The 17,286-nt window shown below is 40.6% G+C and overlaps 1 protein-coding gene across 3 annotated transcripts in view; it reads right to left on the bottom strand.

The window, feature by feature from the left end:
* The window catches only part of LOC141156629 (uncharacterized), a 225,604-nt gene that overhangs the window by 93,375 nt on the left and 114,943 nt on the right, over nucleotides 1-17,286 (bottom strand). For all 3 annotated transcript variants that reach the window (XM_073642828.1, XM_073642822.1, XM_073642836.1), the window contains 5 exons: nucleotides 14,828-14,905; nucleotides 8,385-8,486; nucleotides 7,174-7,558; nucleotides 6,499-6,698; nucleotides 5,998-6,368 (listed from right to left, as the gene is read on the bottom strand). In XM_073642828.1, coding sequence (XP_073498929.1) covers nucleotides 5,998-6,368; nucleotides 6,499-6,698; nucleotides 7,174-7,558; nucleotides 8,385-8,486; nucleotides 14,828-14,905 — 1,136 coding nt within the window. The remainder of the gene's footprint in view (nucleotides 1-5,997; nucleotides 6,369-6,498; nucleotides 6,699-7,173; nucleotides 7,559-8,384; nucleotides 8,487-14,827; nucleotides 14,906-17,286) is intronic.

The following is a 17,286-nucleotide window of genomic DNA, read 5'->3' as shown; positions in this document are numbered from 1 at the left end:
TGAAAAAAAATCATTCCACTTTTCTGAATGAAACTATGAACAATTTTTTCATACGGTGTGACCATAGCCTTATATCAGATTAGTAAGTTTAGGAGCTAAAATTAATTCACTGCACATCAGCCTGAAAAATGGAAATTCCAGCAAGACTATGATCCTAAGCACACATCCAATTTAGTCAAAAATTGGTTAGCAAAGAAAAATGTTCGCCTGTTGCAATGGCCAAGCCAATCACCTGATTTACACCCCATAGAGCACCTTTGGGATGAGTTAGGGCGACAAGTTGGGTCCCATACCCATAGCAATAAAAATGAATTGTTTGCAGATTTGCAAATGGAATGGAGCAAGATCCCTCAAGATGTCTTGAATAGCCTAGTAGCTTCAATGCCCCGTCAGTGTGGTGCAGTAATTAAAGCAAGAGGTTATGCTACAAAATACTAAGTTATGTAAACAATGAATTACTCTCTATGTTGTGATCAATAAATAGTATATGCAAAACTTTTGGCAGTCAGTTTTCTTTAATTAAATTACCAAATCTATATTCAAAAGCATTTTGGTTAAAATTAAGGTCTTGCATGATGAGAACTTCATGTGCTCTCAAATCATCACCAGTAAAATGGCATTACAAGAACCGGACAAAAGTCATCACACTTTAAAAAAAAATGCACAACTTTTGGTCGCCACTGTAAGTGGTCAGCGTAGAGTGCCAGATAAATATGATCCCAAATGTCATGTAAATTGTTCCCAATGAAAGCTTCAACTCAATGCACAAAAAAAGAAAGTCCCCACTCAGGTCCGTCATCTGTTAACGGAAATATAGGGGGCTTCCAAATTACTGGTAACACAAAGGCTCTGGAAAAGCAAAATGGCTTCCCCCAAAAGAAATCCAACGAATTCTGTGCTCCCAAATCCAAATGTCCCCCTCCCTTCTGAACCTCAGTGTGCCTAAACTAAATTTATCGTCCACGTTTGTTAGTACTGTAGCAATGAAAGCCCGCCTAATTTACGAGGTGCGTGTCTTCAGAAGCATGAACTGGGTACAACGTACTGATTACTACAATGTATGTACACTACAACATACTGTTTGTTTCTGGAAAATACCCATGGAGTCAAAATCCTCACCACACCTTTAGATAAATTTCGAGAGGGGTGTAATTTCCAAAATGAGGTCACTTGGGAGATTCTGCTCTTCTGGCACTTTGATGCTCTGTATATGGAGTCCACAAACTATTCTAAGAAAATCTGTGCTCCAGCAGGCAAATAGTGCTCTTTCTGCTCCGAGTCTCGCCATTTGGCTAAGCAGTACAGTACAGACACATGGAGTATTACCACGTTCAGCAGAAATTGTGTAACTAATTTTGATGCTATTTTTATCAATTTCCCTGTGAGAAAAAGTAAAATCTGGGGCTAAAACAACATTTTTGTAGTAATAATGTACTGTATTTTTCACTTTATAAGACGCACCTAGGTTTTAGAGGAGAAAAATAAGAAAAAAAAAATCTGTGTATGACACTCTGTTATGGGGATCTGTGGATGAAGCACTGTTATGGGGGATCTGTGGATGACACACTATTATGGGGGATCTGTGGATGATGCACTGTTATGGGAGATCTGTTGATGATGCACTGTTATGGGGATCTGTTGATGATGCACTGTTATGGAAGATTTGTGGATAATGCACTGATATGGGGGATCTGTGGATGATGCACTGTTATGGGGGATCTGTGATTGATGCACTGTTATGGGGGATCTGTGGATGGCGCACTGTTATGGGGGATCTGTGCATGACGCACTGTTATGGGGGATCTGTGCATGACGCACTGTTATGGGGGATCTGTGGATGATGCACTGTTATGGGGGATCTGTGGATGATGCACTGTTATGAGGTTTCTGTGCATGATGCACTGTTATGGGGGATCTGTACATGATGCACTGTTATGTGGGATCTGTGGATGACGCACTGTTATGGGGATCAGTTGATGATGCACTGTTATGGGGGATCTGTGGATGATGCACTGTTATGGGGATCCGTGGATGACACTGTTATGTTGGGATCTGTGGATGACGCACTGTTATGGGGGATCTGTGGATGATGCACTGTTATGGGGATCTGTGGATGACACTGTTATGTTGGGATCTGTGGATGACGCACTGTTATGGGGGATCTGTAGATGACGCACTGTTATGGGGGATCTTTGGAAGACGCACTGTTATGGGGATCTGTGGCTGATTCACTGTTATGGGGATCTGTTGATGTCGTACTGTTATGGGGGATTTGTGGATGACAATGTTATGGGGGATCTGTGGATGTTGCAATGTTATGGGTGATCTATGGATGATGCACTGTTATGGGGTATCTGTGGAAGATGCACTGTTATGGGGGATCTGTAGAAAACTCACTGTTATGGGGGATCTGTGGAAGACGCACTGTTATGGGTGATCTGTGGAAGACGCACTGTTATGGGCGATCTGTGGAAGACGCACTGTTATGGGGGATCTGTGATTGATGCACTATTATGGGGGATCTGTGGATGATGCACTGTTATGGGGGATCTGTGCATGACGCACTGTTATGGGGGATCTGTGGATGATGCACTGTTATGAGGTTTCTGTGCATGATGCACTGTTATGGGGGATCTGTACATGATGCACTGTTATGTGGGATCTGTGGATGACACACTGTTATGGGGATCAGTTGATGATGCACTGTTATGGGGGATCTGTGGATGATGCACTGTTATGGGGATCTGTGGATGACACTGTTATATTGGGATCTGTGGATGACGCACTGTTATGGGGATCTGTAGATGACGCACTGTTATGGGGGATCTTTGGAAGACGCACTGTTATGGGGATCTGTGGATAATTCACTGTTATGGGGATCTGTGGATGTCGTACTGTTATGGGGGATTTGTGGATGACAATGTTATGGGGGATCTGTGGATGTTGCAATGTTATGGGTGATCTATGGATGATGCACTGTTATGGGGTATCTGTGGAAGACGCACTGTTATGGGGGATCTGTAGAAAACTCACTGTTATGGGGATCTGTGGAAGAAGCACTGTTATGGGCGATCTGTGGAAGACGCACTGTTATGGGCGATCTGTGGAAGACGCACTGTTATGGGCGATCTGTGGAAGACGCACCGTTATGGGGGATCTGGGGATGTCGTACTGCTATGGGTGATCTGTGGATGATACAATGTTATGGGGGATCTGTGGGTGTTGCTCTGTTATGGGTGATCTGTGGATGACAAACTTATGGGGAATCTGCGGGTGACACACTTATAGGGAGATCTATGGATGACGCACTGTTATGGGGAACTTGGGATGACACACTGTTATGGGGGATCTGTGGATGACGCTGTTGTGGGAATATAGATGCTTGGGCAGTGTTCATGGTATATTAAATGTGACTACAGCCCCCTTCATCCTCCAGAATACATCTACCGTAAGTACTGCACAGTCTGGATGAATTAAGGATGACTGGGGTAATTTTGACCAATTAGTGTACAGTACAGTCCCTGTTTGACTATTACCCCTCTCATCCTTAAAAATACACCCACGTACTCATGGGTGTATTCTGAAAGATGAGGGAGGTGGTAGTCACATTTACAATAAACCTTACAGTCCCTCCCTGGATTGATTACACTAAATATCACTACAATCCCCTTCATCCTTCAGAATACACCCATTGGTACGGTATATTCTGAAGGATGATGGAGGTTGTATTTATATTGCACTTCCCCTTCAGTGTCTCTGCTCACCTCTCTATGAATGGTGACAGGACCTTTCTTACAAGGGATACAATTTTGTCAGTGATAGATCACTGATTGGTGGAGGCAGCTTAGCAGCAGGTCCCTCCACCAATCAGTATCCAGCCCTGCAGAAGGGGAGGAGAATTGCTCTCCTCTGCCTTAAAGGAGGGCCCCAGCTGCACTAATATGGAGTATTGCCAGTGGCCCTGTGACTGCCCGCTGCCCACCACCACCATTCACAGACCACCGCTCCCACCAGCATGATTCACCTCCAGTCGGCATGATTCACCTGTCTCTTCACATGACTGCCCGCCGCACAGCCTGTCCGCCGCAACCTTCCCCTGGGCCGCGGTGAGTGATGACGCAGTTTGCGCTTTCATGTAAATGTGTGTGTTCGCTTTATAAGACGCACTGAGTTTTCCCCCATCTTTGAGGGAAAAAAAGTGCATCATATAAGCAAAAAATACGGCAATTATTTTTTTCTTCACCGCCCAATGGTATAAGGTTCTATGACACACCCGTGTTGTCAATATGATCACTGCACCCTTAGGCTGTGTGCCCACGATGCGTTTTTTAAGCGTTTCCGCAGCGGCAAAAGCACTGCAGAAACTCTTAAAAAACGCATGGTAGAAGGCCTGCCATGTTCCCCAATGATAATCCGCATGTGCTGTGCACATGCTGCGGAAATTTCCGCTGCGGATTATCATTGCGGGAAAAAACGCAGCACTACCAATTATTTTGCGGAAGTGCTGTGTTTTCGCCGCCATTGACTTGCACTAGATTGCATGGATTACGCATCACTGCATATGTAGATGCGCATTCCATGCGTTTTAATGTGCGGATGGTACCCAGGTCTAGAGAATAGGAGACTCTCCTCCGGACCCGGGTACCATAGAAAACTGTAAAAAAAAGAATAAAATAAATATATACTTACCTTCTGATGGTCCGCGCTGCGCTCCTCCTTGCTTGCCGGCAGTTCGCGATGGAATGAAGGACCTGCGCTGACGTCATAGTGATGTGACGGGTCACGCGACGCTGACGTCAGCAGGTCCTTCAGTCTACCACTGCCGGCAGCCTGGAAGGAGGGAAACAAGACTGCGGGAGCCATCGGAAGGTAAGTATAGATATTATTTTTTATTTTTAACCATTCTTTAGGTCACAGTATATAAATCCATGCCGTTTGCATGGATTTATATAGTGTGACCAAGTTGACAAGCACTTTCCAAGTGATGCTAAAATCGCTTGGAAAGCGCTTGTCAACCCGCATGTGGAAATGCATGTGAAGAACGCTTCACATCCGCATGTCCCTGGCAGGAAAACGCATGTACAATCCGCATGTACAATCCGCATGTACAATCCGCATGTACAATCTGCATGCCTTTTTTTCTGCCAGGGAGATGCAGAAACGCTCAGGAAATATCCGGAACATTTCTGCATCGTGGGCACATAGCCTTAGATTAATTCATTGAGGAGTATATTTTGCAAAATGGTGTCACGTTTGGGAGGGTTCTGCTGTTCTGGCACCTCAGGGGCTCTGCCAATGAGACATGCCACCCGCAAACCATAACAGCAAAATCTGCACTATAATATGGCGCTACTCCCCTTCTGAGCTTTGTACTGTTCTTCAAAAGTAGTTTTTGACCACATATGGAAATGTGGTCAAACAGGAGAATTTGCACAACAAATTGTACCATTCTTTTTCTCCTGTTACCCTTGTGAAAATGAAAAATTTGGGGCTAAAGCAACATTTTTGTGGGAAAATTTTATATTTTCATTTATTTCCTTCCACATTGCTTCAATTCCTGTGAAGCTTCTGAAGGGTTAAAAAACTTCTTGAATGTGGTTTTGAGCACTTTGAGGGGTGCAGTTTTTCATATAGGCCCCTCAAAGTCACATCAAACGGGATGTAGTCCCTAAAAAAAATGGTTTTGTAAATTTTGCTGGAAAAATGAGAAATTGCTGATACATTTTTTCCCATATTTTCACAAATAAACACAAAAAATATCGAGCTAAATTTACCTCTACCATAAAGTACAATGTGCAACAAAAAACAATCTAGGAATCACTGGGATAAGTTGAAGCATTCCAGAGTTATTACCACATAAAGTGACACTGGTCAGAATTGGAAAATTCGGAAGGTGAAAACAGGCTTCGGGGTGAAGGGTTAAACCTTTACCTTCATGCATTTCAACTTACCATTACCATTACGATACACTGAGCCATGACGTTCCAGCATACTTACTTTATGGTCTGCAGCCTGTACACACTCGGCACACAGTTCTCATCCAGTTTAAACCACTGAGTAAAAAGTGCAAGATCTCTGTCATACTTCAGGGACAGTTTTTTGTGGGTGGATTCAAACATGTCTTTTTCTTCAGGATCCTGTATGTTTTCTGCATCTGAAGTTTCATGCGTTGACTTCTCATCTATTGTGTCCTGCTGAAGATCTGATTCATTGGGAGTTCTCCCATCTTTCACAGAGGAGTCATCTGTGAGAGCTTTCTGTTTTGCTGTTGTCTTAATAGTTTCCAGCAAGGATTTGATCCCTTCAAATGTTTCTTTTTCTAAAATAGTCGGGATAGTCATCTGATCATACTTCTGCCCTATAAAGCACTAAATGTAGACAACCAAGATTAGAGGGTCCGTAAAGATAGATTGTCAAAAGAGGATTACAGCAGAAGGGGGTCTATCTATTGACTTAGCATTATTAGGCCACCCGTCTCCCTCCTCATTATAGACTTACAAAAAATGCTGTGTGTCCTAAATCCTGGCTTTCTTGAAGAGTCTTAATATGTAGTGAAGGCATAACATGGTCATTGCTGACTCCATCCTTTAAGCCCCATCTCAGATCAAACATATGAAATTCAATGCCCCTTTCCTTGAAGTAGATGTAGAGATCTGGATAAGACTTGACAAATAACGCATTTCTTTCTGGGTGGGAATCTAATGCAAATAATAAAAAATACAAGATTGCACTTTTTACCCAGATCTTCAAGCATTTCCTAACTGTTTCTGTTTTCATTATAAAGAGGGGGCTATCATGCCCACTAAACATATTAGATGGTTGTTGACTGAACGATGGCTCAGCCGATCATTTGACTGTTCGCCAAGTCCGCTGTCTTATGTATTTGAGCGCTCGCCCAGGCAAACGCTCATGTGTTTCTCCTGGAAACCAAAAGGCCCTAAATCAGACATTCCATATCCTTAACTCCCCTGACAATAAATTGTCCGACGCCTCCATACACATTAGACTGACCTTTGATATGGGGGCTTTAATCTTGAATTAGTTTTATTGGTGACCATAATACATTTTTCAACTACACAGAATATTATGGTTTTGGGACCTATCTGCTCTTGGGTTTATTTTAGGTAAATACTATAGATATTTGAATAGATCACTTATTTCTACTACAGTTACCTTGGTATCCTCCACAGATATACACCATAAAAACCTTCTTCCTTGCTGTATAAGGTATATTTATGCTTCCTCTAATTATCTTGTGCTCATCATCCGAGAACCTCTCAACCTCATCTTCACTGTTATCTATGTATCGGTTTTGGAGATCTCCAGATGACTCATTCCATACACCACAGCCATTTCCACTGAAGAAATTCTCTGCATCTGTACTTGAAGCATTTCCACATTCCTGTAATGGCTTATGGTTTGTATTTTCTGCTTGTGTTGTATCATATGTTGATAAAGTCCATGCTCCATCATTTTCTTTAGATTCTTCACCCAGTAAAGTAGATGGAGCGTTCTGATCAGCAGGGCTGTCACCTTCCCCAGCTGTCTTCTGCCGAGACTGCACGGATAACAATCATATGATTTATAACTGCATTATAATGACTTTATCTAAGGAACTTATTACATATACATCATGAAAATGAGTTAAGAATTCATGATCATTTCTCGACATTTAAGTGTAACGCTAGATAGATTTTGTCAGATAATTACCGTAAACTGGATTGCCCTTGACTTTGTCATTTTCAGGAGAGTTAACAAGACCTCTTAAAAGAGAACCTGTCATGTTGAACATAGTGTCTGATCTGCTAACAGAGTGTTATGGAGGAGAAGACTCAAATTATATATAGTTCTATGAGATAAGATTCAGTATTCTGTGAATTTTATTACTTAAAATTCCCACTCTCTCTATGTATAGGTGTCTTGTATTCTTCTTAGTAATTGACAGCCTTACTAATATTACTGTGCATAGAGAGATAACTGTCAATCACTGATTGGACCACCCACTGGACTCTTACACATACTAAGACCAGGAATTTAAATGAATAAATAAAATAGAAATTAAGCTAAATATTTTTCCACCAAACTATATATCAATCTGATCAGATCTTCGCATCCTCCAAAGATAGGACAATATGCTATTCATTCTTTAATATCTTACTTTTAGGACAAGTAATAATAATAAATGAAGATAATTTGCTTGATATTAGGTATTGATCACGTTTATTTTCCATCATTCCGGACACACATACATACAGTACAGCATCTCCTCTAGGTGCCAGGAAACAAGAACAAGCTTGCTATTATTAATACAAGAATGCTGAAACTCTGCATTTTCTTCTCTCTAAAACTTCATAGAATTAATTAAAGAAAAAATAGAACATTACCTTTAAGAGAAAGGACTCTGAGCTTTCCAGAATGTATGGATTTTCCTCTCCCAAACCTGTGTCGTTGTTGACTTTTTTGAATCGCCGATGATACAGGTTATGCTAAAACAAGGGAGTAAGTCAATCAGTAAAATTCAGACGGAATTAATGAAAAAATTCAGAATAGTATTACATGTAAAGTGTCCTAGAGAGAGACATGTCAGAAGTTTATTTATGAAGGAATCTCCGCACTGAGACCTCACTTGAACAAAATTGTTCCTGGGCGATCTTCTGATCAATATACAGTAACCCTTAGAGTTTTAGCTTGGAGATGCCTAAAAAGGTCAAACATACATCTTAAGCGAGGGGCGAAGACAGGAAGAAGAGGGCCCCTGTGCAACACCAGTAAATAGGCCCTTTGCTGTCCAATAATAGGTCTATAAAAGAAGCAGTTTGCTGCTTTAGAGGTGGAAATTGGCCCTCGTATCTCATGGGCCCCTGTGTGGGACACAGGATGCATCAATGGTATGTCCACCCCTGTTTTAAGCATATCTTTATTTTGCATTATTTCAGGAAAGCATCTTTAATTGCTGCAGATGTATTCAAATCCCACCAAGGACAACATCTGCAAGGAGTTTGTATGTTCTCCCCGTGTTTGCGTGGATACAGTTGTGAGCCCATTATTCTGTATGGAGGACTATGTGGGGCCCATTATTCTGTATGGAGGACTATGTGGGGCCCATTATTCTGTATGGAGGACTATGTGGGACCATTATTCTGTAAGAAGGACTATGTGGGGCCCCTTGTACTGTATGGAGGACTATGTGGGGCCCATTATTCTGTATGGAGGACTATGTGGGGGCCCATTATTCTGTATGGAGGACTATGTGGGGCCATTATTCTGTATGGAGGACTATGTGGGGCCCCTTGTACTGTATGGAGGACTATGTGGAGCCCATTATTCTATATGGAGGATTATGTAGGGGCCCATTATTCTGTATGGAGGACTATGTGGGGCCCATTATTCTGCATGGAGGACTATGTGGGGCCCCTTGTACTGTATGGAGGACTATGTGGGGCCCATTATTCTGTATGGAGGACTATGTGGGGGCCCATTATTCTGTATGAAGAACTATGTGGGGCCCATTATTCTGTATGGAGGACTATGTGGGGCCCATTATTCTGTATGGAGGACTATGTGGGGCCATTATACTGTATGGAGGACTATGTGGGACCCATTATTCTATATGGAGGACTATGTGGGGCCCATTATTCTGTATGGAGGACTATGTGGGGCCCATTATACTGTATGAAGGACTATGTGGGGCCCATTATACGGTATGAAGAACTATCTGGGACCCATTATACTGTATGGAGGACTATGTGGGACCATTATTCTGCATGGAGGACTATGTGGGGCTCATTATTCTGTATGGAGGACTATGTGGGACCATTATTCTGTATGGAGGACTATGTGTGGCTCATTATTCTGTATGGAGGACTATGTGAGGCCATTATACTGTATGGAGGACAACGTGGGGCCCATTATTCTGTATGGAGGACTATGTGGGGCTCATTATTCTGTATGGAGGACTATGAGAGGCCTATTATTCTATATGGAGGACTATGTGGGGCCATTATACTGTATGGAGGACTATGTGGGGCCCATTATACTGTATGAAGGACTATGTGGGGCCCATTATACTGTATGGAGTACTATGTGGGGCCCATTATTCTGTATGGAGCACTATGTGGTGCCCATTATACTGTATGGAGTACAATGTGGGGCCCATTATTCTGTATGGAGGACTATGTAGGGCCCATTATACTGTATGGAGGACTATGTGGGGCCCATTATACTGTATGGAGGACTATGTGGGGCCCATTATACTGTATGAAGAACTATGTGGGACCCATTATACCGTATGGAGGACTATGTGAGACCATTATTCTGTATGGAGGACTATGTGGGGCTCATTATTCTGTATGGAGGACTATGTGGGACCATAATTCCGTATGGAGGACTATGTGGGGCTCATTATTCTGTATGGAGGACTATGTGGGGCCATTATTCTGTATGGAGGACTATGTGGGGCCCATTATACTATATGGAGGACTATGTGTAGCCCATTATTCTGTAAGGAGGACTATGTGGTCCCCATTATACAGTGTGGAGGACTATGTGGGGCCCATTATACTATGTGGAGGGCTGTGTGAGGATCACAGTTGGGGCTTCATACGGTGTTGGGGGTCACCACACTTTGCCAAAGGGGTTGAGGGGGGGATTAAGTAGGGTCATCATACCATGCATGTGGAGGGTACTGTAGAGGAATTCACTGTGAGGGTATCATACTGTGTTTGGAGGGCATTCTTGTTGGCATCAAACTTTATAGGGGCAATGCAAGGGCAATCTAAGGGCTTCAATATGAGGAATATTACTTGGTAAGGGCTGAAAAGTTGTGAGGAATACTCTTCTGTGACCCGACAAAATATTAAGGGTTTTTTAGGGGGCCAAATTAGAACTTTTGCTATGGGCCCCAATTATTTCTATGTACACCCCTGCCTGCGAGTAAATACCCATTGTATCATTATTTATCTTGCATGGTGTATGCTGCAAAAAATATAAAAAAACAATGTTGTAATAGCCTTTTTTCATCCTATTACTCAAAAATATGAAATAAAAAGTAATCAAATAGTCATATACTTCCCAAAATAGTACCAATCAAAACAGCTCATTACACAAAACCAAGCACCACACAGCTCTAAAAACAGAAAAATGGCATTCAGAATATGATTACCTCCCCAAGAAAGTGTAAAAGTAGCAATACATAAAATATAAAGGTATTAAAACATAAAAAACTATAAAAATGGAATGTCACTATTATTGTATCATCCCATACTATAAAACTATCGTAATTTACATGGTGAATGCCATAAAAAATATACAAAAAACAATACCACAATTGCTGTTTTCCTCATTGCTCCAACAAAAAAAAAATTAACTCAAAGTAGTCCAGTAATGGCACTAGTGAAAACTACAGCCTGACCTGTTTTTTTATATAGTATATGTAAACTTCTGGTTTCAACTGTATATATTTTTTATTTTTTATATACTGTATGTATAAAAAAATATCTACACAAATGTAATGTAGTCATAATCATGTATCAGCCCCTTTCAAATAAAGTTAACATGTTAATTATAGTGAATGGTGATAAGAGAACAAAAAAAAAATACAGTTGAAACCAGAAGTTTACATACACTATATAAAAAGACACATATCAATGTTTTTCTCAATATCTGACATGAAATCAGAATAAACCTTTCCCGTTTTAGGTCAATTAGGATTACCATAATGTTTAATATTTGCCAAATGCCAGAATAATGAGAGAGAGAGAGAGAATGCTTTAAGGCATTTTTATTACTTACTGCAAAATCAAAAGTTTACATACACTAAGATTACTATGCCTTTAAACAATTCTGGACTGCCCATATGATGATGTCATGTGTTTGGAAGCTTCTGGTTTTTGGCAACATCTGAGTTAGAGACACACCTGTGGTTGTATTTTAATGCACACCTGAAACACACTGCTTCTTTGTGTAGCATCATGGGAAAGTCTAAAGAAATCAGACAAGATATCAGGAAGAGTATTGTGGACTTGCACAAGTCTGGCTCATCCTTGGGTACAATTTCAAGATACCTGAAAGTGCCTCAATCATTTGTTGAAACAATTGGGATGGGATGGGAATGTCCAGCCATCATACTGCTCAGGAAGGAGACGGGTTCTGTGTCCCAGAGGTGAACGTGCTTTGGTCCGACGTGTACATATCAACCCAAGGACAAAAGCAAAAGACCTTGTGAAGATGATGGTGGAAGCTGGTAAGATTGTGTCAATAACCACAGTGAAACGAGTACTGTATCAACATGGGCTGAAAGGCCACTCTGCCAGGAAGAAACCATTACTCTAAAAGAAATATAAAAAAGCTAGATTAATGTTTGCAAATGCACACAGGAACAAAGACCTTAATTTTTGGAGACATGTTCTGTGGTCTGATGAAGCTAAAATAGAATTTTTTGGGCATAATGACCATCGTTACGTTTGGAGGAAAAAGGGAGAAGCTTGGAAGCCTAAAACACCATTCCAACCATGTTGTGGGGTTGTTTTTCTGCAGAAGGGACTAGTGCACTTCACAAAATAGATGGCATCATGAGAAAAGAAGATTATGTGGCAATACTGAAGCAACATCTCAAGACATCAGCCAGGAAGTTAAAGCTTGTGCAGAAATGGGTCTTCCAAATGGACAATGACCAGAAGCATACTGCCAAAATGGTAACAAAGTGGCTTAAGGATAACAAAGTCAATGTTTTGGAGTGGCCATCACAAAGCCCTGTTCTCAATCCTGTTGAAAATTTATGAGCAAGGCGACCTACAAACCTGGATCAGTTACACCAGTTTTGTCAGGAGGAATGAGCCCAAATTCCGACCAACTATTGTGAGAAGCTTGTGGAAGGATATCCCAAACGTTTGACCCAAGTCATTCAATTTAAGATCAATGGTACCAAATACTAATGAAATTTATGTAAACTTTTGACTTTGCAGTAAGTAATAAAAATGCCTTAAAACATTCTCTCTCTCTCATTATTCTGGCATTTGGCAAATTAAAAATGATGGTAATCCTAATTGACCTAAAACGAGAAAGGTTTATTCTGATTTCATGTCATATATTGAGATAAACATACATATGTGTCTTTTTATATAGTGTATGTAAACTTCTGGTTTCAACTGTAAATCTGAAATCGGTGTATTTCATATTATTTCCACCTCTCAAAAAGTGTAATAAAAATGGATCTAAAAGGCATATGTATCCCAAAATGGCACAAATGCAACAAAACATCTTGTCAAGCCGAAAATATGCTTCCACTTTACTGCAGGCAATTATTCAGCGGCTCTGCTGATGTAAATGACATGAACCGCTTGCTGAGATAAGTGATTGACTGCAGCAATGTCAACATTACGTCACCACTACAGCCAAACAACAGAGACCGGGACAATGGCAGAGACAAAGCGCTAGACCCAGGGAGGGTAAGCAAATCACAGTTTTCATTTTAACAATGAACTGTGCAAATAGGGGAAAGTTTTCTGAAAGGTGACAGCCCCTTTAATGGGTTAAGGGCTATGTATAACTTTGCACAATATATTTTTTGAAACTTTCCAAATAGTAGTCTTTTTTTTTTTTAATTCTACCATTTTGCTGCTGCAGAGTATCTGTAAATCACAAATGTTACAAATCTGTCAGAGATCCTGCTCCAAGTTCTGACAGCTGTCTCTGATCCCTCTCCCTTCTGTCAGTCTGAGAGATAGTAGCAAGGAGGGAAGAGAGCTGTATACAGATTTTCACAATGTGGAGAATGGAGAAAGTATCTACAGTCTCAAAGAAGGCATAAAAAACAAGCAACCGAAATAACATGAAAAGTAAATAAAATATTAGAACTGTACTGATGATGAAAATATGAGCACCCTGGATACACACAAAGCTCACATCCACACATCCAGCCTATATTACAGGGAGAGCTACGTCCACAAGAGAAAAACTGAAACTTGGAGTAAGATGAAAACTGCATATTAGGGGGTCTGAAAATGAATGAAGTAATGAAGAGTGAAGACTGAAAATGCAATTTTTTTTTAAGTAACGGTAACCTTTATATTATACAAACATAATTTTTCCATATCAATCGTGTCTACAGCCTATAAATTAACCTTTCCTACTAATAAATAAGTATTTTATCAGTTTTATTGTGTTTCTCTGCACCTTTTTCAGCTTTCCAGAACTGTTTGCTGTAATATTATAATAATAATAATAATCTTTTTATTTATACGTATAGCGCCAACATATTCTGCAGCGCTTTACAATTCAGACATTATCATATAATATAATCTGGGTCAGGGTTTAAAATTAGTACGACGTTACCAGACAAAAGGGCATGGATAGGATGATAGTACAAGCTGCTCTTCTCTGTCTAATGAATTTGCTGTTGGTTATGGCATCTAAGGACTTTAACCTCCATGACTGGTGTGAAAGATACCGGTGGGTGTCAGTTCTGCGACACAGCCAGCACCCCATCGATGTGAGCCTTGGATTTGGCTAGCTCATGAGTCCGACCCATACACCGACACCAAACATGTGACATACTTGTACATTACATGTCGGCAAGGGGTAAATTGACCTTTTCTATTTTAAGACTCAATGTGACTTAAGTTTAAAGATGGATCCTAAATAATGAAATTTTGAGGACCTCAGATAAAGACTATTGAACATGTAAGATATGTTGTAAAGCAAAGGATCATTGAGCCATCATATTTATTTACCTTTAAATGACAATATTACCTAAAAATTAAGATTTTTTTTATCACATACTACTGTAGATACACCCATGACCATAAATGATTGTAAAATTCCAGTTTACCTTTAAATGTGTCTTGATCTGCATGTTTGTCTCTCCACTTATTTTCTTGGGGGGAACTTTCCAATGGCAATCTTCCAACTATGTTAAAGACATAATTATAGATATATAGGTAAAATATCTAATAAAAAAATGTGCAGTATATTTAAATAACAAGGTCTTCATGCCAAAACAAAAGGTGTAAAATAGTACAAAATGAACTAAAATTACGGATCCCTTTATGATCCCGTGCCACGGCTTCCTAGGTCTCTCCCTTGGTCTCTGTACCGTGACCACTAGAAATTAAGGTTCGCGATGAATGCATGACTGCTGTATCCAATCACCGCCACTGATATGCTGCAACAGCTATCTGTCTGTGTCAAAACATCATCTCTGCGGGCCATGATACACAGAAGCTATAAAGGGCTGCACAACCTCTTTAATGAACAACAGTTAAAGAGGATCTGTCACCAGAATTAAGAATACAAACGACTTGCATGATAAAATACATCTCTTAAACCTTATGAATTCGGTGGACTAACTTTGAAAATCCATGACAGAATGGTTGAATAATAATCACTGAACGTTTACTCCCTCTCACTCCTCGGTGATAAAGATAAGTATTTTACCAATACTAGCTGGTCTCATAAACGACTCATGTTAATATCAGGCTTGAAAAGTTACATAGAGGATTATACAGACTTTGTCATAGATTTTAAAAGTAAGTACACCTACCTCATCAGATCTAAGAAATCTATTTTAAAAAGTATTGTGTATTACCTATTATCTAAAGTGCCGTTTTGCTGAATCTGTGCGGAAGATAATTACAAAAAAATCAGTCTTTTGACAAGGGCAGATTTTTGTAAAATTCTAGTAGAATTCAATTAAACTCAAATGTATTTCCTCATCCCTAGCCTGTGTACTCCTGAGGTCTTTATACTTAGTGCTAACTTTTATGGTCTTTACAATGGGGCGTGTCTCACCGAATTTTCTGGGGTGGTGTCCTTAGGCTGCTCTATATTATTACCTTGTGAGCAACGCCTCCTTGTCAAGGCCAAAAAAATGAACACTAAATAAAAAGGTCCAAATCTCTGGTGGATTAAAAAAAAAACAGTCAGGGGAGCAGTGGGAATAATATAATTGCAAAAACTGGTCTCTTTTGACCTATTGACAGGTCCCCTTTAAGCTCATAGGAAAGTTAATGCGAGTTAGGTAGACATTCAGGCACGTATCAGCATTTTGAGAACATTTTTCTTTTCTCTTATTTCATCTCTTAATATATTTAATACTTCCTGGATTCTTTAAATTATCTAAAAGCTTCCCAGCTAAATCTTTATGTGCAAATATTTGAGTCTCTGAATGAAAGTATAAAGGATCCTATTCTTTCTTTGCCGTGAACCATGTATTAGGAGTCATCTCTCTATTTTCATATGCCTCTTGTCTCCTATTGCGTCTTATTTGACAGTTGTGTAACGTAGTGTTTTCCAGGCCTGTAGTACATGCTGCAATTGTGCCTGTTAGGACTGTTTTGGCTGAGTCTCAGTAAAGAGCAGGGAAGATAACAGGAGCTGCATTGTTCTGCTTCATCTATTACTTATCCAGTAAGAAGATATTCATCTCTCAACAAATGTTGAGAAAGTCTTTTTAAAGAAGCATTCCTATCAAAGTTTTTATCCTCTTAATATATTGCAATAATATCATATAGCACTGTGTACTTACAATTCCTTTTCCCTTCTACCCATCTAACTCTTCTGTTTTCCATTAGGGCTATGATATCACGTGATTAAAAACTGAATCTGTCACGCCAGGTGTGGGAAAGACTTAGTGCAACACGAGGGAAAGGGAGCCCAGACACTAGGGAAAGGGGGAGGTGGAGACCTCTTAGACTGGTCTAGTGTCACCCTGTTTCACCTACCATCCCTATATTGCCTCTTCAGCAATTGCCACATGCGTGCCTCTTTCCCTGGCATATGGCTAAGGCTAGGGATGGGAGGAGATGAGCACTAGTTGATCTCCACTAAACTCTATAGACAACAAGGGCAGACAAACAGGGGGAGAATGCTTAGCTTTAGATGACTCCAGACAAATGCTAACTCGGCTCAAGCACCAGGGAGGACAAAGTACTGTTCTTGTTAAGCCTTCACCAAGTAGAAATGAATATAGCTGGCACCTCCCTCTCAGACACACCAGGTATATATACACCCAGGCCAGGGAGCTAATTACCAGAGGGAGGTAGCCGCTAGGTCGTAGAGACAGCCTCTCATCTAAGAAGATGTCTGTAATGCCAAACGTAGAGATCTCCTGCAAACAACTGCAGGGCGACTGTCTGTCACCTCTGACACACCCGTGACAGAATCCTTCTAAGCTCTATGTAGAAACAGGAGGTCTATTTTTCCTACATGAGTCATCCCACTCTTCAACTCCTGAGTCAACTGCTCTGCACCTCCCCCTGCCAAGGACTTTGCAGTGAGGTAGCATTGTAA

Source organism: Phyllobates terribilis, unplaced genomic scaffold (assembly GCF_046119375.1).
Source record: "Phyllobates terribilis strain yellow unplaced genomic scaffold, ASM4611937v1 Scaffold_1__5_contigs__length_1240528914, whole genome shotgun sequence".
Classification (NCBI taxonomy): Eukaryota; Metazoa; Chordata; class Amphibia; order Anura; family Dendrobatidae; genus Phyllobates; species Phyllobates terribilis.
The sequence above is the reverse complement of the archived record's forward strand: the minus strand, read 5'-3'. Positions and strand labels throughout refer to the sequence as shown.